Source organism: Lissotriton helveticus, chromosome 9 (assembly GCF_964261635.1).
Source record: "Lissotriton helveticus chromosome 9, aLisHel1.1, whole genome shotgun sequence".
NCBI classification, from domain to species: domain Eukaryota; kingdom Metazoa; phylum Chordata; class Amphibia; order Caudata; family Salamandridae; genus Lissotriton; species Lissotriton helveticus.
The window spans coordinates 687,327,875-687,345,611 of NC_136070.1; the positions used below are offsets into that span (position 1 = coordinate 687,327,875).

At 46.1% G+C, this 17,737-nt stretch overlaps 1 protein-coding gene and 1 pseudogene across 2 annotated transcripts in view; one reads left to right on the plus strand and one right to left on the minus strand.

The window, feature by feature from the left end:
• LOC144783246 (DBIRD complex subunit ZNF326-like) overlaps positions 1-789 on the minus strand; it is a 75,242-nt pseudogene extending 74,453 nt beyond the window's left edge.
• Positions 790-7,917: 7,128 nt separating this feature from the next.
• Positions 7,918-17,737, plus strand: part of CDCA5 (cell division cycle associated 5) — a 92,233-nt gene continuing 82,413 nt past the window's right edge. For both annotated transcript variants that reach the window (XM_078660779.1, XM_078660780.1), the window contains exon 1: positions 7,918-8,100. In XM_078660779.1, the coding sequence (XP_078516905.1) occupies positions 7,965-8,100 (136 nt within the window). In that variant the 5' untranslated portion in view covers positions 7,918-7,964. The remainder of the gene's footprint in view (positions 8,101-17,737) is intronic.

Consider the following 17,737-nt stretch of genomic DNA (forward strand, 5'->3'; position numbering starts at 1 on the left):
AAGTGGTTTTAGCGGCAGTTTTCTGCCGCAAAAGCGGCTTTGGTGACATATTTCTGCCGATAAAAGCTGCAAAACTTTTATTGCCTATGTTGATGATATGGCTCTATGTTATTTACATTTCTTTGCTGTTTTAATTTATTTATGGCATTTATTAAGCGCGAACAATTGCCCGCAGGCGTCTCGGCGCTATACTGTTTTACCCTCCTTTATGATTTATGCAGTTTTTCAGAGGTTGAATAGCCAGGTTTTCAATTTCTTCCTAAAGGACAATAGATTTGGGCTTGATCTTATTGTTTGTGGAAGCGTATTCCATAATCTTGGGGCGGCAGCTAAAAAACGTCTGTCTCCCCAATTGACCAATCTAGGCCGTGGCACTACTAGGTCATTCTGTCCTGCAGATCGTAGCATTCGGGTGGGAATGTACGGAACAAGGTGGTCGCACAGGAATTGAGGCGCTTGATGGTGTAGTGCCTTGTAGACGATACATAACGTCTTAAATTTGATTCGGTTCCTAACAGGTAGCCAGTGGAGACTCCTCAAGGATTCGGATATAGGTTTAAATTTAGGAATGTTGAGGAGAAGTCTGGCTGCTGCATTTTGGATTGTTTGCAGTTTCTTAATTGTCTTAACTTGGGCATTTGCAAACAAGCCATTGCAGTAATCCAGCGCTGATAGGACCATTGCACTAACCAATGTCTTTCCCACATTGGTAGGAAGAAAAGGAATAATCTTCCTTACCAGTCGAAGTTTGTAGAAGGCTTTGGAGGCCGTCTGATTGGCATGAGCCATGAAATTTAGGTTATCATCGAAGATGACACCCAAGTTTCTCACTTTCGTAACTGGTTCAGGTACAGCTCCGAAAGATGATGGCCACCAAGTAGGGGACCAACTAGGGCTGAGGTGGCCAAAGGTGACCACCTCGGTTTTGTCGGAGTTTAATTTCAAGCAGTTTGCTGACATCCATTTTCCAATGGCCAGCATACCTGTCTTGAAATTTTCCGCTACTTTTTCCCCATCATTTCTGACAGCCAGTGTCAACTGAGTATCATCCGCATATGAGGTAAGGTTCATCCCATGCGCTTTGATGGTGTTAGCGAGGTCCGACACATAGATATTAAATAGTGTCGGACTAAGGGATGAACCTTGAGGTACCCCACATGGTAGTGATAGGTCAGCATGCTATTAAGTCTTTTGCTAGGCCTTGCACGCCCATCATTTCGACACGGTTGACTAAGATCTTATGGTCAACCGTGTCGAAGGCAGCTGATAAATCTAAGAGCACCAGTAATGCAGTTCCACCTTGGTCTGCTTTTTCTGTTATTTTTTGTTTTCTATTTTTTCTCTCTGTTATTCCCCATGTTTTAATCTTATTTTGAACATTCACTCACATTCTCCAAGAAACTCTTCTTTGTTATTGTTCTACTCTCTTTTTTTTCTTTCACTTCCTTATCTATTTTGTTTTCCACAATTATACCCTCTTCCGTCTTTTCTTCGGTAAATAGATCTATTAAACAGTATCTCTGGTTTACTCCCTATAGCTGTCTTTCTTTTAACATCACTCTCTGTTTACTTTCCTTATACTTACTCTTCTTTTTTAAAAAAAAAAAAATAAATGTTTTGGTTCGCGAACTGGGAAGCGAACTAAAAGAAATAGAGCTTGCCAGAGTGCTAAACATTCTAGCAATTTTTTTTGAAAGGGGAGGTAGTTCTGAAAAGAACTTTTTTTAATGTATTTGTTGTTTTATATATATATATTTTGTTGTTGTATTTTTTGAACAATTTTATATTTTTTTTGGTTTTTTTGGGGGGGGAAACAACAAAAAACAGGCATTGAAAAGGGCTCAACAGGAGCAAAAAAAAAATTACTGTCTGGGGCGGTTAGGGCAATTATGATTGTTATAAGCTAGGTTGATGGAATTAATACTCATGTTACCACATGATATCAATGCACCGCAGTGCAGACAAGTATATTTCATATGCCCAAAATTCTCCTGGATGTTTGGCACGGTTTCCCGTGCCTCTGCTGCTGTCAATGATATTAACGATGTTGACCTGGCCACAGGAGTTGCTGTTGGGTTTTGTTCCATGTCACGTATTTCCGCCTGGCTGTAATTGAGTGGATTCCACCTGTTCATGTGCCTATGCATGGTATAGTTCCCATAGCTATACTTTTTATCAGTCCCTCTTGATAATTTCTCTTTGCAAATGAGGCAGGTGACATACCTCGCATTTACTTTCTTCTGCCCTGGAGGGATTGAAAAAAACTGCCAAATGAAACTGGCTTTCCTATGGGAAACCCGGGGCACCTCTTCCAAGAACTGTGGTCCTTCTCTCTCCTCTTCCTCTATTTCTTCCTCTTCCTCCTCTGTGTTGGTGATGACCTGGGGAGGTGGTCCTCTCTTCCCATGAGGAGGTGGAGGTGGTGGTGGGGGTGCACCAGCTGAAGCAACTACTGAAGCCATTGCTCTACTATGAATAAAGGTCTTCCTCTCACAATGATGAAAGTCAGAGTGAGGAAAGAAGGAGGGGTTTTCATCATTTGGGAAAAACAATAGTTCTAAACCAATGAAAAGTGTTATTTTTAGGTCACCTGACCTAGCCTTACATGATTATGAAACCAAAAGTTAAATGAACCAATGAAAAGTTTTATTAACAAGTCACATGACCTCTCACGCTTATGTTACGCGCTGCGGAACGCGCCCCGGATCGCTTCCGGGTCGCTGCGCTTCGCGCCTCGGTTCGCGTACCGGAGCACTTCCGGGTGCGCTAACGCAGCGCGTCATAAGACGCATTACGCGACAACGTGATACGTCGCGCTTCCGCGACGCGTCACGATGTTGATTTCTAACGCGGCAGTTGCGCTAACGGAACGTTTACCGGTTTGCGGACCGGGTCGAGGCATCAAATTGAGCTAACGGAAAGCTTCCCGGTTCGCGAACCGGGAGCGAAACAAAAAAAATATAAAAAAATTTTTTTTTTAATAAACATATAAAATATATTTTTGGATTTAAAGAAGAATACATTTTACAGCTATAGATATTAGCTTTTAAAAAACCAATGAAATTCACTGAAAAAACCATAGGTTATAGACCATATATAGTTAGGAATTAGCATTTACAAAACCTTGAAAATTCACTGAAAAAACCATAGGTTATAGACCATATATAGTTAGGAATTAGCATTTAAAAAACCTTATTTTACTCACACAAAACCATTGAAATTCCATATATAGTTAGTTGTACTAACTATATATCGCGCACCCGCAATCCACTGCTGATCATGTCACATATTACATCATTCATGACATGGTCAGTGACATCACTGATGACATCACTGATGACATCACTGATGACATCTCAAATAACATCACTGATATTGGTATTGATATAGGTATGCAGATGTGTATGTTTATATATGTATGTATATATACATATATATATACACACACACACACATACATATATCTACGCATATATATGCATGTTATGTTCATGAAAGTTTGAAAAGCACTAATAAAGCTAAAAAGCCACCTGATTACAAACAGAATTGCTTTACGTGTAATAAAGATGAGACCTATGGCATTTTCTTTACTAGTGCCTTTAGGCAAAGAGTAAAGGTTTGAAGTAAGGTTAGGTTGTTTTTGCAGATTGCGTAGTAGAGAGTGAGTAGTACATAGTGAGTAGAGAGTACTAGAGAGTAATAGAGAGTTAGTAGTGTGATTAGTAGAGTGATCAGTAGAGAGTAGTAGTAGGGAGTAGTAGTTAGTAGAGAGAGAGTAGTAGACTAATAGAGAGTAGAGTTGTAGAGAGCAGAGTAGTAGTGAGTTGTAGGCAGTAATAGACAGTGAGTAGTAGAGAGTAGTATAGAGTGAGTAGGAGATAATGTGTAGGAGATAGCGAGTAGTAGAGAGTGACAGTGTCTCACACACACAGTCTCTCACACATGCATTCTCTCATACAGTCTCTCACATACAGTGTCTCTCACACACAGTGTCTCACTTACACACAGTGTCTCTCACACACACAGTGTCTCACTCACACACACACAGTGTCTCACACACAGTGTCTCACTTACACACAGTGTCTCTCACACACACAGTCTCACTCACACAGTCACACACACAGAACACAGTGTCTCACACAGTTTCACAGACACTGTGTCACAGACACAAATGCAGAGGTTGCCAAACACCAGGGGTCTGGCTCCCGTCTTGATTCTCGCTTATGCCTTTTTCTTTAAACACCAAAAGCATGATGATGATAAATAAGTCACATTCTCTAAAAATGAGTGCGGTGCCTACCACCGGCACAAATTAAGCCCTGGCTGGCAGGACGTGAACACGATCGCTTTCCACTTGATGCCTTACCAAGTGTGGACTGCATGCCTCCTTCAATTCTGTAACTGTGTGTGTTTAATGTTTTATCTCATGAGCCCGGTTGGGTTGAAATGCAATACAGTTTTTTTATAATAAATAAATAAAAAAAAAATATATATATATATATATACTCTTCTCGCTTTGTAGCTCTTGACATCTATAATTCTCTTTCCTAAGCATTGTCTTTAAAGGGGTCTATAGTTTAGTTCCTCCTTCCCTCTCCTCTCCTGATCAACACTACACACTCTCATACCCCCTGCTTACCGCGAAGATATCACCAAATGGAACTCCGAATTGTGGGGCTTGCCAAATATCTCTCCACTGTAACAGAGAGAAGGCCGACGCGTGACGTTCCCAAGATGTGGGCTCCCAAATAGTTTATCCGACATAAGAACTAACAGGCGGTGCAACCACACCCTTTCCGGACCTAAATAGCACAGTCCGGCAGCTCCAAAGAATACACAAGGAACAAATGGCCACATCGAGGGGAGCAGAAGTGATTTTATCCTTCTTCCGTTCTCCCGCAGAAGTCCACGTGCAGCCGCTAGGACCCCTCATACACGTAGTTAGTTAATTCAGTCCCGGTGGTCCCGTTCCTCAATGGAAGACCTCCGTGAAAACAGAACAGGGTTCATACTTGCTGCGGACATTTGCGTCACCTGTAATCTGGTGAAAAGAGGACGGGAAGCGGGTGGCACAGGGGAAACTTACACCTATCTTCCCTAGCAGCAGCCCCGGGCGCCCTCCTCCCTCGCTCATAGTGGTAGAGTCCGCACTTACGGTGTTAAAAGCGAAACTACATGCCCCAGAATGCACCGTACTGTACGGAGCGCTCTCCTCCCGGGTGTGTGAGAGCTGCCCGTGTGCGGGGGGGGGGGCGCAGCCTCCTGGACCACAGCGGATGAGGGGGGAGAGAGGACGGAGTTCAGTTGTTGGAGCTTCGTTGATTTGCAGAAGGTTCTGGCGAGTGGGGGACCCACACGCATTTCGAAATTACTTTACTTTCACCTGTGTTTCGGCTGGCGAATATTTAAGTGAATTCTTATGCGCATCACCGACGAGTGCATATCGCCTCACTGTTTATCAGGTTTGCAGTGTAGGTGTTCTAAATTACACAGGAGTCTGTTGGCGATGTTTTCTTCAACGTGTGTACCTTCGAGTGCTTTGTAGTTTCGTCAGCTGATCCAGGATCCTTCTCCGGCGGCTGCGTGTACTGGTATTCCTTGAACCTGATTTTCTTTACTATCTGGCACAATTTATTACCTCAACTTCAAGCACTCATCAGTTTCCTAAATGACTATAGGTGTGTTTAGAATTCGACCGTCCTTCATTCCATTGCTACAATTACAAGAGAGCCCGTGAACCCTTCTTATGCAGCGTTTTCTACATGTAAGGAGTGGTACCACAAGCCAGTCTACAGCATGTCTTGCTCACGCAGCCCCCACGCGCCAGTAGGCTCTCTGATTGGTTGAGAGTCCACCAATCAGAAAGCTTATTTGGTAGTTGCTAACCAATCACAGCAGACAGCGTAAGCAAGACACTCCGTGCCTTTTGTCTGTAAGCCCCGTCCTTTAGACTAGGGGGCGTGTTTGAAGAATGTAAAAAAAACCGAAAGGCATGACGAGAAAAGGGGCGGGGCTTAAAAAAAGACCCAGAAACGCCCCCGAATCGCGTCAAGGCGGGCCCTGAACTCAGTGACGCTCCTCTCCTCCAATGGCTGGCCAGCATTTACGAGGCCAGCCAATGGAGAAGAGGGGCTTGTTCAGGCCCCCATACTACTGACAAAAGATTTCGGCTCCGCCCACCCACTGCTTACGCAGTGGGACGGTAGCCGAAACCTAAAAATTTGTCATTTACAATGCCAATAGCTCTAACTTTTGAAAAGGCGAAACCGTTGCATTGTAAATGCTCGTTTTACTTTTTCTTCCTCCTTCCTTTACTTTTGTGCGTATTTTTCTTTTTTTACGGTCAGTAAATGTTTGATGAGTGAACATACGTTCCTGGTCCCCAAAAATGGGTGCCTGGTGGGGCCCATCAACTAAAATGATGCACTGATTCCACTGTCATTGCAATTTCCACGTAAATGTGAACTCGCTGGGTCTGTCACATAATCTACAATCTGCTGCACAATTTGCAGAGTTTAATCACAGATGCTTGTTGCTTACACAAGTTATTAAAATTGCTACGTGTGAGACACAAATCCACCTCCTGTCGTTTTATAATTGTAATATATCATGCTTACTAGCCCTGACGAGGCATTGAAGCACTTTCGCCAGGCAGCACACTGCTCCGGAACCCAAGGTTGGAGGTCAGTCCAGTATTATTGGTTATTGTTAGCTGGTCATCTTTCTGCCATTTGGTCTAGTCATCTTCTGTCTACTATTGAAGAATTTGTACGAGAATAATTTTGTCTTGGTAGTTTTAATACCCCCAAAGCATTGACTGGCGGAAGAACTTTTGTCTGCTGCACAAAAGATGAGTGTGTAAACGGTTAGTCAAACGGGACGGAATCACTCCTTAATTGAAAATGTTTGTTCACTTGTCACAGCAATGTATGTTTACATTACAGACACTGCTCAAACTAGCAGTAATGCTAAGAGGACTTAGACTGTGCAATACGACAGACCATGAGATAATTGTACTACGCCTTTTGTTGTAAGAACTGTGCACACATAGGCTTGATTTCTTCTGAGCGCACAGTTGTATAACAGTTGGTTTACACTTCCAGTATGATTATCTTGGGAGGTAAAATAGAAACGACAACGCAACAACATTAACAGATCTTATGTGCTGGGAGAACGTGCTCTTGCTGTCTAGCATTTACATCTACTCTGCTGAGGTTGCAGCTTGCTTTCTTGCTTATGCCAGCCATCGCGCGCAGTAAATACTGTACTCCCAAGGAGCTGCCTCTGAAACGAAGCATGTCACATCCCGGTGCTGGTAGTCGGGGCGCTGCCCAACGAGGTCTGAGGTTGTCTAGTGCTTGAGGGGGCCGGAGTGATAATGGTTGGTGAGCGTGAACAATACTGCCATGCGAGCCTCTACGCTGCTGGGTGTCTGTCTGTCTGAGCCCTACTGAAAGCAGCAGCAACAGAGCAGACAGCGGCGACGAGGACCGCCAGAGCTTCCCCGGGGCAGCCGCCGCCGCGCTGCATATTTGGGCGACACTGGAGCCTTCTCCCCGGCGGACCAATTGTATAAAAAGAGGATAGAGACAGGCGCCCGCGCCGCCCCTGCTGATTCGCACTCTTGGCTCGGTTCGCGAAGCCCCTTCCTTCCTGCTCGTCCACGCCCTCCGCCTCAAGCGCCACTTTCCATCGGGCACAAGGCGGGCTCTGCAGAACAGCGGCGCAGCAGCACACATAGCGTACAATGCCAGGATGCGCAAAAGCAAAACGTTAGGGGTACACGGAATGATGGTGGGCGTGGTGCACGTCAATATGTCGTAATGTGCGCATGCGCAACATTCTTGCGCATGCGCAAAACGGGGGTGGTGGTTTACAGCGCTCCATAGGGTACAGCGCTCGATAGCACACCGCCCTGTCAGACTCTGCATTACGGCTTCTGGGTGCGTCATTTCCGGCTCCACATGGGCGGGCAATTTGAACTTTCCTCCCGGCATCCTTTTTGTGCGCGAGAAAGATCTGCAGATCTGAACAGTGAAAAGACAACAAAACTGAAAATGCAAGGCTGCAGGAGCCGCAGCGGAGGCGGCAGCCCGCAAGGTGAGTAGAGCGGTACTAAAATTGTTGAATTAGATAGGAGTGACGTTACGATGGGTTTGCCAACGAAGTATTATTGCTGTCATCGGATCGGATCTCTTAAATAGTGGCTTAGCTCATAGCTGCCAAGGTTTCAGATTGCTTATGTGTGACATTTTCATAATTTCACTGTAATTATGAGTGACATTCAACGACTATGAGTGACACTTTATCGCAAGCAAAATCCAGCAATGAAAAAGAGGGAAGTATATACATTTCAGAAATTATGACCGCTTAAGCAATGAGAAACTCTAAGATCATCTTAAAACTACTGGAAAGCACCGGCAATGAAAAGGCACTGGGACCCGACTATGCCAAACAGGACGTGAGAGACCATAATGCCTTCAAATGAGTCTCATGTTCCATAACGCTCCCTCCCCACCAAAAAAAACAGGATAGATCTTTCATGGGTGGACTTAAAAAGAACCATGTTCCTCCCTCAGCATGAAATGATAATACTGTGCTGAGAAGCCCATGCACGAACAGAGGTAAACCACAATAACAAATGCTGGGCTTGAGCTCTGCTGTCTCACTCAGGCCTCAGTCCCAGCATGCATTCCTTTTCACAAGCAGGTGCAATCTATTGCTTCCTCAATAAAGTTTTTGAGGTGGGAGGTGGCAAAGCTTTGAGCACAATTTATCCCACAGTAAGAGAGACTGCTCACACATCATGCAAACGTATGTATATCAGACCCAACCTCTTTCCTGTAAAGCTTATCTAAGACAGATCGATTTGTTAATGTTATAGAAATGTGCCACATAAATTGTCAGAAAAGTCTTTCTAACTGAAATACCAATGTGGAAAGGTTTGCAATTCTTGTGAAGATGCAAGGTTTTCAAGAGACCTACACAAAGGCTCCGAAAAATCCCTTTATAACTTTGCACAAAGCTGCTTGGCACATTAGTATCGCGCATCACTGTCTAAAAGCGTACCTGCTAAACATCATGCCTGTGCGCTACTTGCGTTAATTTAAAGGATTAGAGACAGAAGTTTACCTCCTGCACATAACTTCTGCCTCCACCTCTCCCATCACCCACACATTCAAAATATTAATGGGCCTGAATTCCAGCTGAAGCGCTAGTTAAACCCGCAAGACCATTGCACTTCTGTTTGTATTGAACATCTCAGAGAGGCCTGCAGAGGCTAAAAGACGGCACACTGCGCTTTCAATATTCATATATAGAACAAAAGCATCTGTGCTGTACCGTTTATCTTTAAACCTGCGAAAGCCTATACTTTTTTTGTCGTGATAGGGTGTGGAAAGTCCTGGTAGCTCCCATCTCAGTGAAACGCCGGGAGAGGAGCCTAGCAGGGGATTCCTGGAGGGACCAGCTAATCAATCGGGCCTCCGATGAAATCTCAAATTAGGGCTCGGCTCTACAGTGTGGCACCTATTTTTTTAAACGTGCCGGTTGCTTCGCAATGAGTGTTTATAATGAGGCGGATTTGTAAACAAACACTCGCTGATTATGGCAATAAAGCACGTGAGGAGGGAAGTGGGATACAGTAGACTGAATGCGTGTGCCAGCAGATGTTCAACTGTATTCAGGTTAGACAGCGGAAGATAGATGACAGCGCGGCGCGCGCTGAACTGAAGAGCTATTATAATTTATAAAAATACGTTGAATCAGAGTGAGATACCTTACTCCTAGCAGGTATGATTCCCTTACTTTGCGAGGCTCCTGGCCGCAGCGACTCTCGCAGTAAATGCTGCCGGCCCAGGCATGATTTAGAGACCCACACATAGGGTGACCAACTGGCATTGGTGCAAATTCAGGACGGTGAGTGTAAAAATTCAGGACAAAGAGTCAAAATTCAGGACACAAATTCAGGACAGGAGGTCAAAATTCAGGACAAAACTTCAGGACAATAGGTACGTTTTACAGACACATCAGAGGTCGCGCAATAGTATATAAGTAAGCCCAGCCATTTCTAAACATATTCAACCATTTGCAAACCTATCCATCATGTATCCTTCCATCTATCCTTTCACTCATCCATCCCTTCATCCATCCTTTCACTCATCCTCCATTATCCATCCATCCACCCTATCCATCTGTACACTTATCCATTCACTCTTCATCCCATCCATCCATTCAGCCATTTACCCTTTCACCAATCCAGCCATCCTTTCACTTACTAATCCTTCCACCCATCCACTCTTTAATTCATTCATCCATCCTCCCTTTCTCTCCATTGACCCTTTCACTTAGCCATCCTTCCATCCATCCACCCATCCACCCATCCATCCATCTACTCATCCACTCATGAACCCATCCATTGACCCTATCATTCATCCATCTATCATTTCACTCCTTCACACATGTATTCATCCTTTGGTCCATCTACCCTCCCTTTCACTCACTCATCCATCCTTACATCCACCCTTTCACTCATATGTCAATTCATTCACCCTTGCACTTATCAATCCATCCATCATTTCACTCATCCACCTACCCACCCATCATCCACCCAACCATCCACCCACCCACCATCTACCCACCCACTCATCAATCTACCCACTCATCAATCCTTTCACCCACCAACCATCCAATCCACTGATCCATCCTTTCACCCACTCATCCATCCATCCTTTCACCCACCCATTCATCATCCATCCATCCTTTCACCCACCCACTCTCCATCCATCCATCCTTTCACCCACCCACTCTCCATCCATCCATCCTTTCACCCACCCACTCATCATCCTTCCCCTCTTCATCCATCCTTCCCCTCATCATCCATCCATCCTTTTCCCTCATCATCCATCCATCCTTTTCCCTCATCATCCATCCATCCTTTTCCCTCATCAATCCATCCATCCTTCTACCCACCCACTCATCATCCATCCATCCTTCCCCTCATCATCCATCCTTCCCCTCATCATCCATCCATCCATCCTTCCCCTCATCATCCATCCATCCTTCCCCTCATCATCCATCCATCCTTCCCCTCATCATCCATCCATCCTTCTACCCACCCACTCATCATCCATCCATCCATCCCCTCATCCATCCATCCTTCCCCTCATCCATCCTTCCTTTCATCCATCCTTCCCCTCATCCATCCTTCCCCTCATCCATCCTTCCTTTCATCCATCCTTCCCCTCATCCATCCTTCCCCTCATCCATCCCCCTCATCATCCATCCATCCTTCCCCATCATCATCCATCCTTCCCCTCATCATCCATCCTTCCCCTCATCATCCATCCTTCCCCTCATCATCCATCCTTCCCCTCATCATCTCATCCTCCCTTCCCCTCATCATCCATCCATCCTTTCACCCACCCATCCATCCTTCCCCTCCATGCCATACCCTCCCCTCCATCCATCCCCTCATCCATCCATCCATCCCCTCATCCATCCCCTCATCCATCCATCCCCTCATCCATCCTTCCCCTCATCCATCCTTCCCCTCATCCATCCTTCCCCTCATCCATCCTTCCCCTCATCTTCCCCTCATCCATCCTTCCCCTCATCCATCCTTCCCTCATCCATCCTTCCCCTCATCCATCCTTCCCCTCATCCATCCTTCCCCTCATCCATCCTTCCCCTCATCCATCCTTCCCCTCATCCATCCTCCTTCCCCTCATCCATCCATCCTTCCCCTCATCCATCCATCCTTCCCCTCATCCATCCATCCTTCCCCTCATCATCCATCCTTCCCCTCATCATCCATCCTTCCACCGCATCATCCATCCATCCTTTCACCCACCCATCCATCCATCCTTCCCCTCCATCCATCCCCTCCCCTCCATCTATCCCCTCATCCCCTCATCCATCCAGCCCCTCATCCAGCCCTCATCCATCCCCTCATCCATCCTTCCCCTCATCCATCCTTCCCCTCATCCATCCTTCCCCTCATCCATCCTTCCCCTCATCCATCCTTCCCCTCATCCACCTTCCCCTCATCCATCCTTCCCCTCATCCATCCTTCCCCTCATCCATCCTTCCCCTCATCCATCCTTCCCCTCATCCATCCTTCCCCTCATCCATCCTTCCCTCATCCTTCCTTCCCCTCATCCATCCTTCCTTCCCCTCATCCATCCTTCCTTCCCCCTCATCCATCCTTCCTTCCCCTCATCCATCCTTCCTTCCCCTCATCCATCCATCCTTCCCCTCATCCATCCATCCTTCCCCTCATCCATCCATCCTTCCCCTCATCCATCCATCCTTCCCCTCATCCATCCATCCTTCCCCTCATCCATCCATCCTTCCCCTCATCCATCCATCCTTCCTTCCCCTCATCCATCCATCCATCCTTCCCCTCATCCATCCATCCTTCCTTCCCCTCATCCATCCTTCCTTCCCCTCATCCATCCTTCCTTCCCCTCATCCACCCTTCCTTCCCCTCATCCATCCATCCTTCCCCTCATCCATCCATCCTTCCTTCCCCTCATCCATCCTTCCCCTCATCCATCCATCCTTCCTTCCCCTCATCCATCCATCCATCCTTCCCCTCATCCATCCTTCCTTCCCCTCATCCACCCTTCCTTCCCCTCATCCATCCATCCTTCCCCTCATCCATCCATTTATCCTTCCCCTCATCCATCCTTCCCTTCCATCCATCCATCCTTCTCCCCATCCATCTTTCCCCTCATCCATCATCCAGCTACCCTTCCACCCATACATCCAGCTATTTACATTTTCTCTCCATCCTTCCCCTCACTCATCAATCCATCCATCCTCTCTCATTATCCATGTAGTATTCAATCTTTCATTCATCCATTCACCCTTTCACTAATTCATCCAGCCATTCACCCATCCCTTCACTTACTTACTCGCCCACCTTTCCATATTAATTTTGAGCTGAGCCCTTTTGAGAAGAGGCCCATCAAGAACTTCACCCTCGCTGTAGGGGCCGTTCCAGGACTGGGACAGAAGCCACCCATGGCGGAGACAGGATTCACCACAGGGGGGGACAAGAGTCATCACAGGCGGGGGTGGACTGGAGCCACCACATGTGGGGACAGGAGCCATCACTGAGGGGAGGGCAGGAGCCATCACAGGAAAGGGAACAGGATCCACCAGGGTGGACACAGGGGTGGGCATGCAGTATTCTAGTATCATCTTGGGTTCCTCGCCCCCTCCTGCACAAGACAACGAGAAGACAGGCTCTTTGTCCAAAATGCCATCCCCCACTGTGATGTACAGTACTTACAGGAGATACTCTAAGAGAACTGATTAAACTGATTGTCCTCCATACTTTGTTAATCAGTGTGGGTGCGATTGTTCCATTTCTTTATTGTATTACATTATAGACTGCATGTTTGAAGAACCGAGATTTGCTTACAATTTAGTGACAGTAATTAAGCTCAGTGAAGAGAAGCACATGCTGCCTGGTGTAATCAGGGGTGTAATCTGGCCGAGTCTAGGATGTTTGGGGCCCTGGGTAGAAATGGAATGTGTGAGCCCCCCTCTAAATTGCGGAGACATGATGCATTCAGGGCTGTTTGCATGTGCATAGATGTCGCTGCTCCTGAACCTGCAACCCCTCCCTCTCAGTCACCTTCGAAGCACCTCTTAACAGGTCATCAAGGGCTGGAGGTGTGAGGGTTGCCCTCCCGCTGTGCCTCTCCAGTGCTGATGAGTGTCTGAGGAGCTTTGGTGCAGCATCGGAGTGAAGAAGGGAGGTGGGTGCAAGCTGTGCCGGCTTTAGGGTGGGGCAACCGGTGCCCTGTTAAAATGACTGACAAATGGCGTCCGTTAAAGAATCCTTCACGGACAACAGACAGACGGCCGAAATTACGGACTGTCCGTGAAATTTACGGACGGTTGGTCACCCTACCCACACAGTAGGTGCCATAAGGTTCCAGAGGCCGTCGCAGTCCGTGGGGTGGGGTGGGCTCGGGTCGGGTCGGGTCTCGCCATTAATTGTTTTTTCAGATACTGCCGGTGCGGTGCCAGCAATGCTAGCTGCCATTGCTACAACTCCAGCCTCCCACACATCTTGAATTCAACTTAACCACTGCGCAGCTGCAGGTTGTGACGGCCCGCCGCCTCAGCCTATTAAAATGCGCTTCGCGGCAAAATGTCTTAAACAGTCACTCCGGTATCGGCATTGACTCTTACAGGGTAGCAGCTAGGTCAGTCAGACCCCAAGCATGCCGGGAGCAGCGCGCATAGTGCGCTGCCACTCTTACTTTAGCATCCATGAATGATTAGCAGCTCTAGTACGGCTTGACAGATGACTAGGCGCTATGTCTAATATGCGTGACTTTGCATTTCAGTGCGGTGATGCGGACCACCACACTGATGCGTGATACTTGGCAGAGCTGTTAGCTGGGGATAGTGCAACGCCATGACATTCCTGCATTTGACTGATTTCAGGAAGATACATCTATACCAGTTGGAGGCTGGAGCATAGGAATGCAAGAACTTGCTGTAGTAAGCCGGGTATTGTGACGCATGTAGCGTTCGCACATTATCTACGCTAGCACTTAGCTGGGGGTTAACTGGAACACGATCTGTTCCTTGGCTGTCAGATTCGATCCGACAATGGTGGTTTTGGATACATGGCATGCTCCTCGGGTCACTGCATAAGTATATAGTTGCAGTTTTCTCTTGTTGATCTGTGTCACAGGTGAGTTGTTTCACAGGGTCAGCATTGTGACACTGGCCTCAGTCTGTGTCTTGTTTTCGTCTGTCAGATGCCTTCTGACAGTGGTGAGTTTTTGTATACCGAGGCGGTAGCCTCATTACTCCACATTCATTTTGAGTTTTTTTAGTCGCTGTTTAGGTTGTGTTATTGATGTGTGACGCTTTGTCACAGTTGAGGTTGGATCACAAGGTCAGCGCTGTGATAGGCCGTGGGTTGCGGGCAATTGGGTTTGCAGAAGTGTCAGGAAGTTTTATCGCAGAGTCTTTTTTTTCGTCTGTCAAATATCTTCTGGCGGTGATGAGCTTTTGATGGCTGCCGCGGCGGTTGCCTTCTGACAGTGATGAGTTTTGGGTGCCTGCCAGGGCGGTTGCCATTCGGCAGTGATGAGTTTTGGATTCCTGCCTAGGCGGTAGCCTTCTGGCAGTGATGAGTTTTTGGATGCTGTGTTGCTTTTCAGTTTCTGTTTTTCTTCCGCTCCGTCAACCTTTATACATTCCCCGACTTCGCGTTCAGGGTCACTGGATGCGTTATGACGCTGTGCGCCAGTGTTGATTAGTAGAATTCATGCCTCCTTTTTAACTTGGATTCAAATACACTAACATCTCATTCTAAACAGTTCTCGCTGCAGTACTGTTGACCAGTCCTAGCCCACCAGCCTTTGGGAGGCTGTGGGCTAGGCTGGAAGTTTTACTGGCCTTCCTCCTTTTGTGGGTTGCAAAAGGGGGGTTAACCCATGAAAGTCACTGGGACCTGGGTAGTCAATGAAAAGAGCTGAAGGGGCCCCAGTAATCACACACAAAATTAATAAAACGTTATTCTAAATATATATAACCACGAGTCAAATGAGCTGGCATTGTTTTATTATAATGAAGTTGTTCAAAAATTATTTGATAACATTTCGTTTGCAAAATTGATACATTTCGATATCAGTGCCCTGGAAGGGGGACGGGGAAATTGTGCAATGAGTGAGTATAGGGAGGGTAGAGTGACATAAACACAATGGCCAAAAGGGCCACACACTATTATGTACACAATTATTACAATTTTTTTTAGGAATAAATGACCATTAGTTCTGTTCTGACTTCAAAACTTCCTCCTTTTGTGACAGTTCACTGTCACTGTGAATGACAGGTTAGTTGTTGACTCCCCCTCGAATTCTATTTTCCTAATCTGTTTGAGGTGGGAGAGCCTGCTCAGCACTATTTACCTCGCTGACTGGAACTTCCTACGAGTCTGGTGTCCTGAATTCCTTAGCCCCATGGCTTGAGTCCTAAACAAGCATTTGCAATACAATAGGTCTCGCATTACTGAAAGTTTCAGCTATTGGCGTTGCATTATTATTTGTAACGCCAATAGCTCAAACCTTTAGTAAGGTGAGACCGGTTGTATTATTGCAAATTCTTGTTTTTACTTTTGTTAATAAGTGAACCTTCCTTTGTACAAAATTCGCTCTTGGCATGTGTTCAGGTCCTGTGCAACTTTGCGTCATCTCTTCTGCAATGCTGTGAGCCTCTTATCATTGAGTGAGATGCTCTCAGCAGCACGCATTACCTACAAACCGCAATAAGCAATTCTCGTTCCTCTTCTACTCATGCGCACTCTTTGTTAACCTTGGTTCTGCGCACATTTGTGCATGTTTTATTTGGAAAATAGAATATACTATAGCAACTCATAAATCTCAACACCTCCTGAAAGTAACATTTGAGAATTTGTGTGCAATATTTACCTCTGTGGCGCTTAATATTATAAGCAAGTAAAACAAACAAAAGAACGACCTAACTAAAACATAGAAAAGTATAGTCTTGGAGTATACTCTTGATTTTTGAATGAAGTTTCATGTATAATTGAAGCCGTGAGTAGTATTGTTGGTTTGAATGACCATGAAAAAGATGACCATTTCCTTCGCGGCTAGCCTGCAGCTCAGGTGGTGGCCATTGAGCATGCCAATCTGCAGTCTGTGGCTGGGAGTGGCAGGGCACTGTGATAGAAAAGGAGGGATTTGGAAAGATGAGGAGCAGCTGTGGCGGAACAGGCAGGAAGCCTGGGAGAAGAGGATAGGCAGTGCTGTGTTCTGTTCAGGAGGCCAGTCTGAGTTGAGGGCATGCTGTGGCATATGAGTGGTGAAGTCTGACTGGATAGGCACTGCAGAGCCTACAGTGGTTGTGTCCAGAGCGACTTCGGAATGCAATGTGCAGGGATTATACCTAACACAAAGAAGAAAAAATAATAAAGGCAAAAGCATAGACGAGCCCAGCACAACAAAAGACGACGCGCAGCTGCCATTGATAAACAGCAAGCTTTAAATAAAAAAAATTAAAAAACGTTGTTAGGCAAGTCACGAGCAACAAAAGAAAAGACGTGCGGCCGCCATTATTAAAGAGCAAGTGCAGTGAGCTGCCACTTAGGAACTAAGGAACTGGTGCTTAAACGTGCTGCAGGAAAACCATTATAGAAAATAGTACTGCGAGGCTGTAATTAAAACGTACAGAGTAACAACACATGTAACAGGGGGTGTCCTCATTGGAGGCTACAAGAAGAGAAAAGGAGGGACTACTAAGCCTATTGATTAATGATAAGGCACCTTTTGCAAAGGACAGTGACAGGAGCCAATTAAAAAAAATGGGCAGAAAGTGGGTGGAATTCCATGCCAATCTCCTGAATACAGTATGTCTCGAAGAGACGGCGCAAGTGCTGCCTAAAGTGGGGGGACTAACTAAGTTAGGCAGTATTCAAGTGACATGGCGTGTGACATTGCATGTGGCATCACAAGAAGTGACATCAGATCTTAACATCTCACACATATGTTAAGCAGGTATATTGTGAGTACATTTGAGTGCATTAAAATATTTAACAAATGAGATGTTGCGTCAAGTGACGCAGCCCCAATCCAAAATCTCTGCCTTGTCATACATTTTTTTTTAGCTCTGCCACAAAGAAATTGGCAACAAGGAAAAACATGGCCATAAATCTGTTCTGCTTCATTGATTGCAAAGTTTGCAT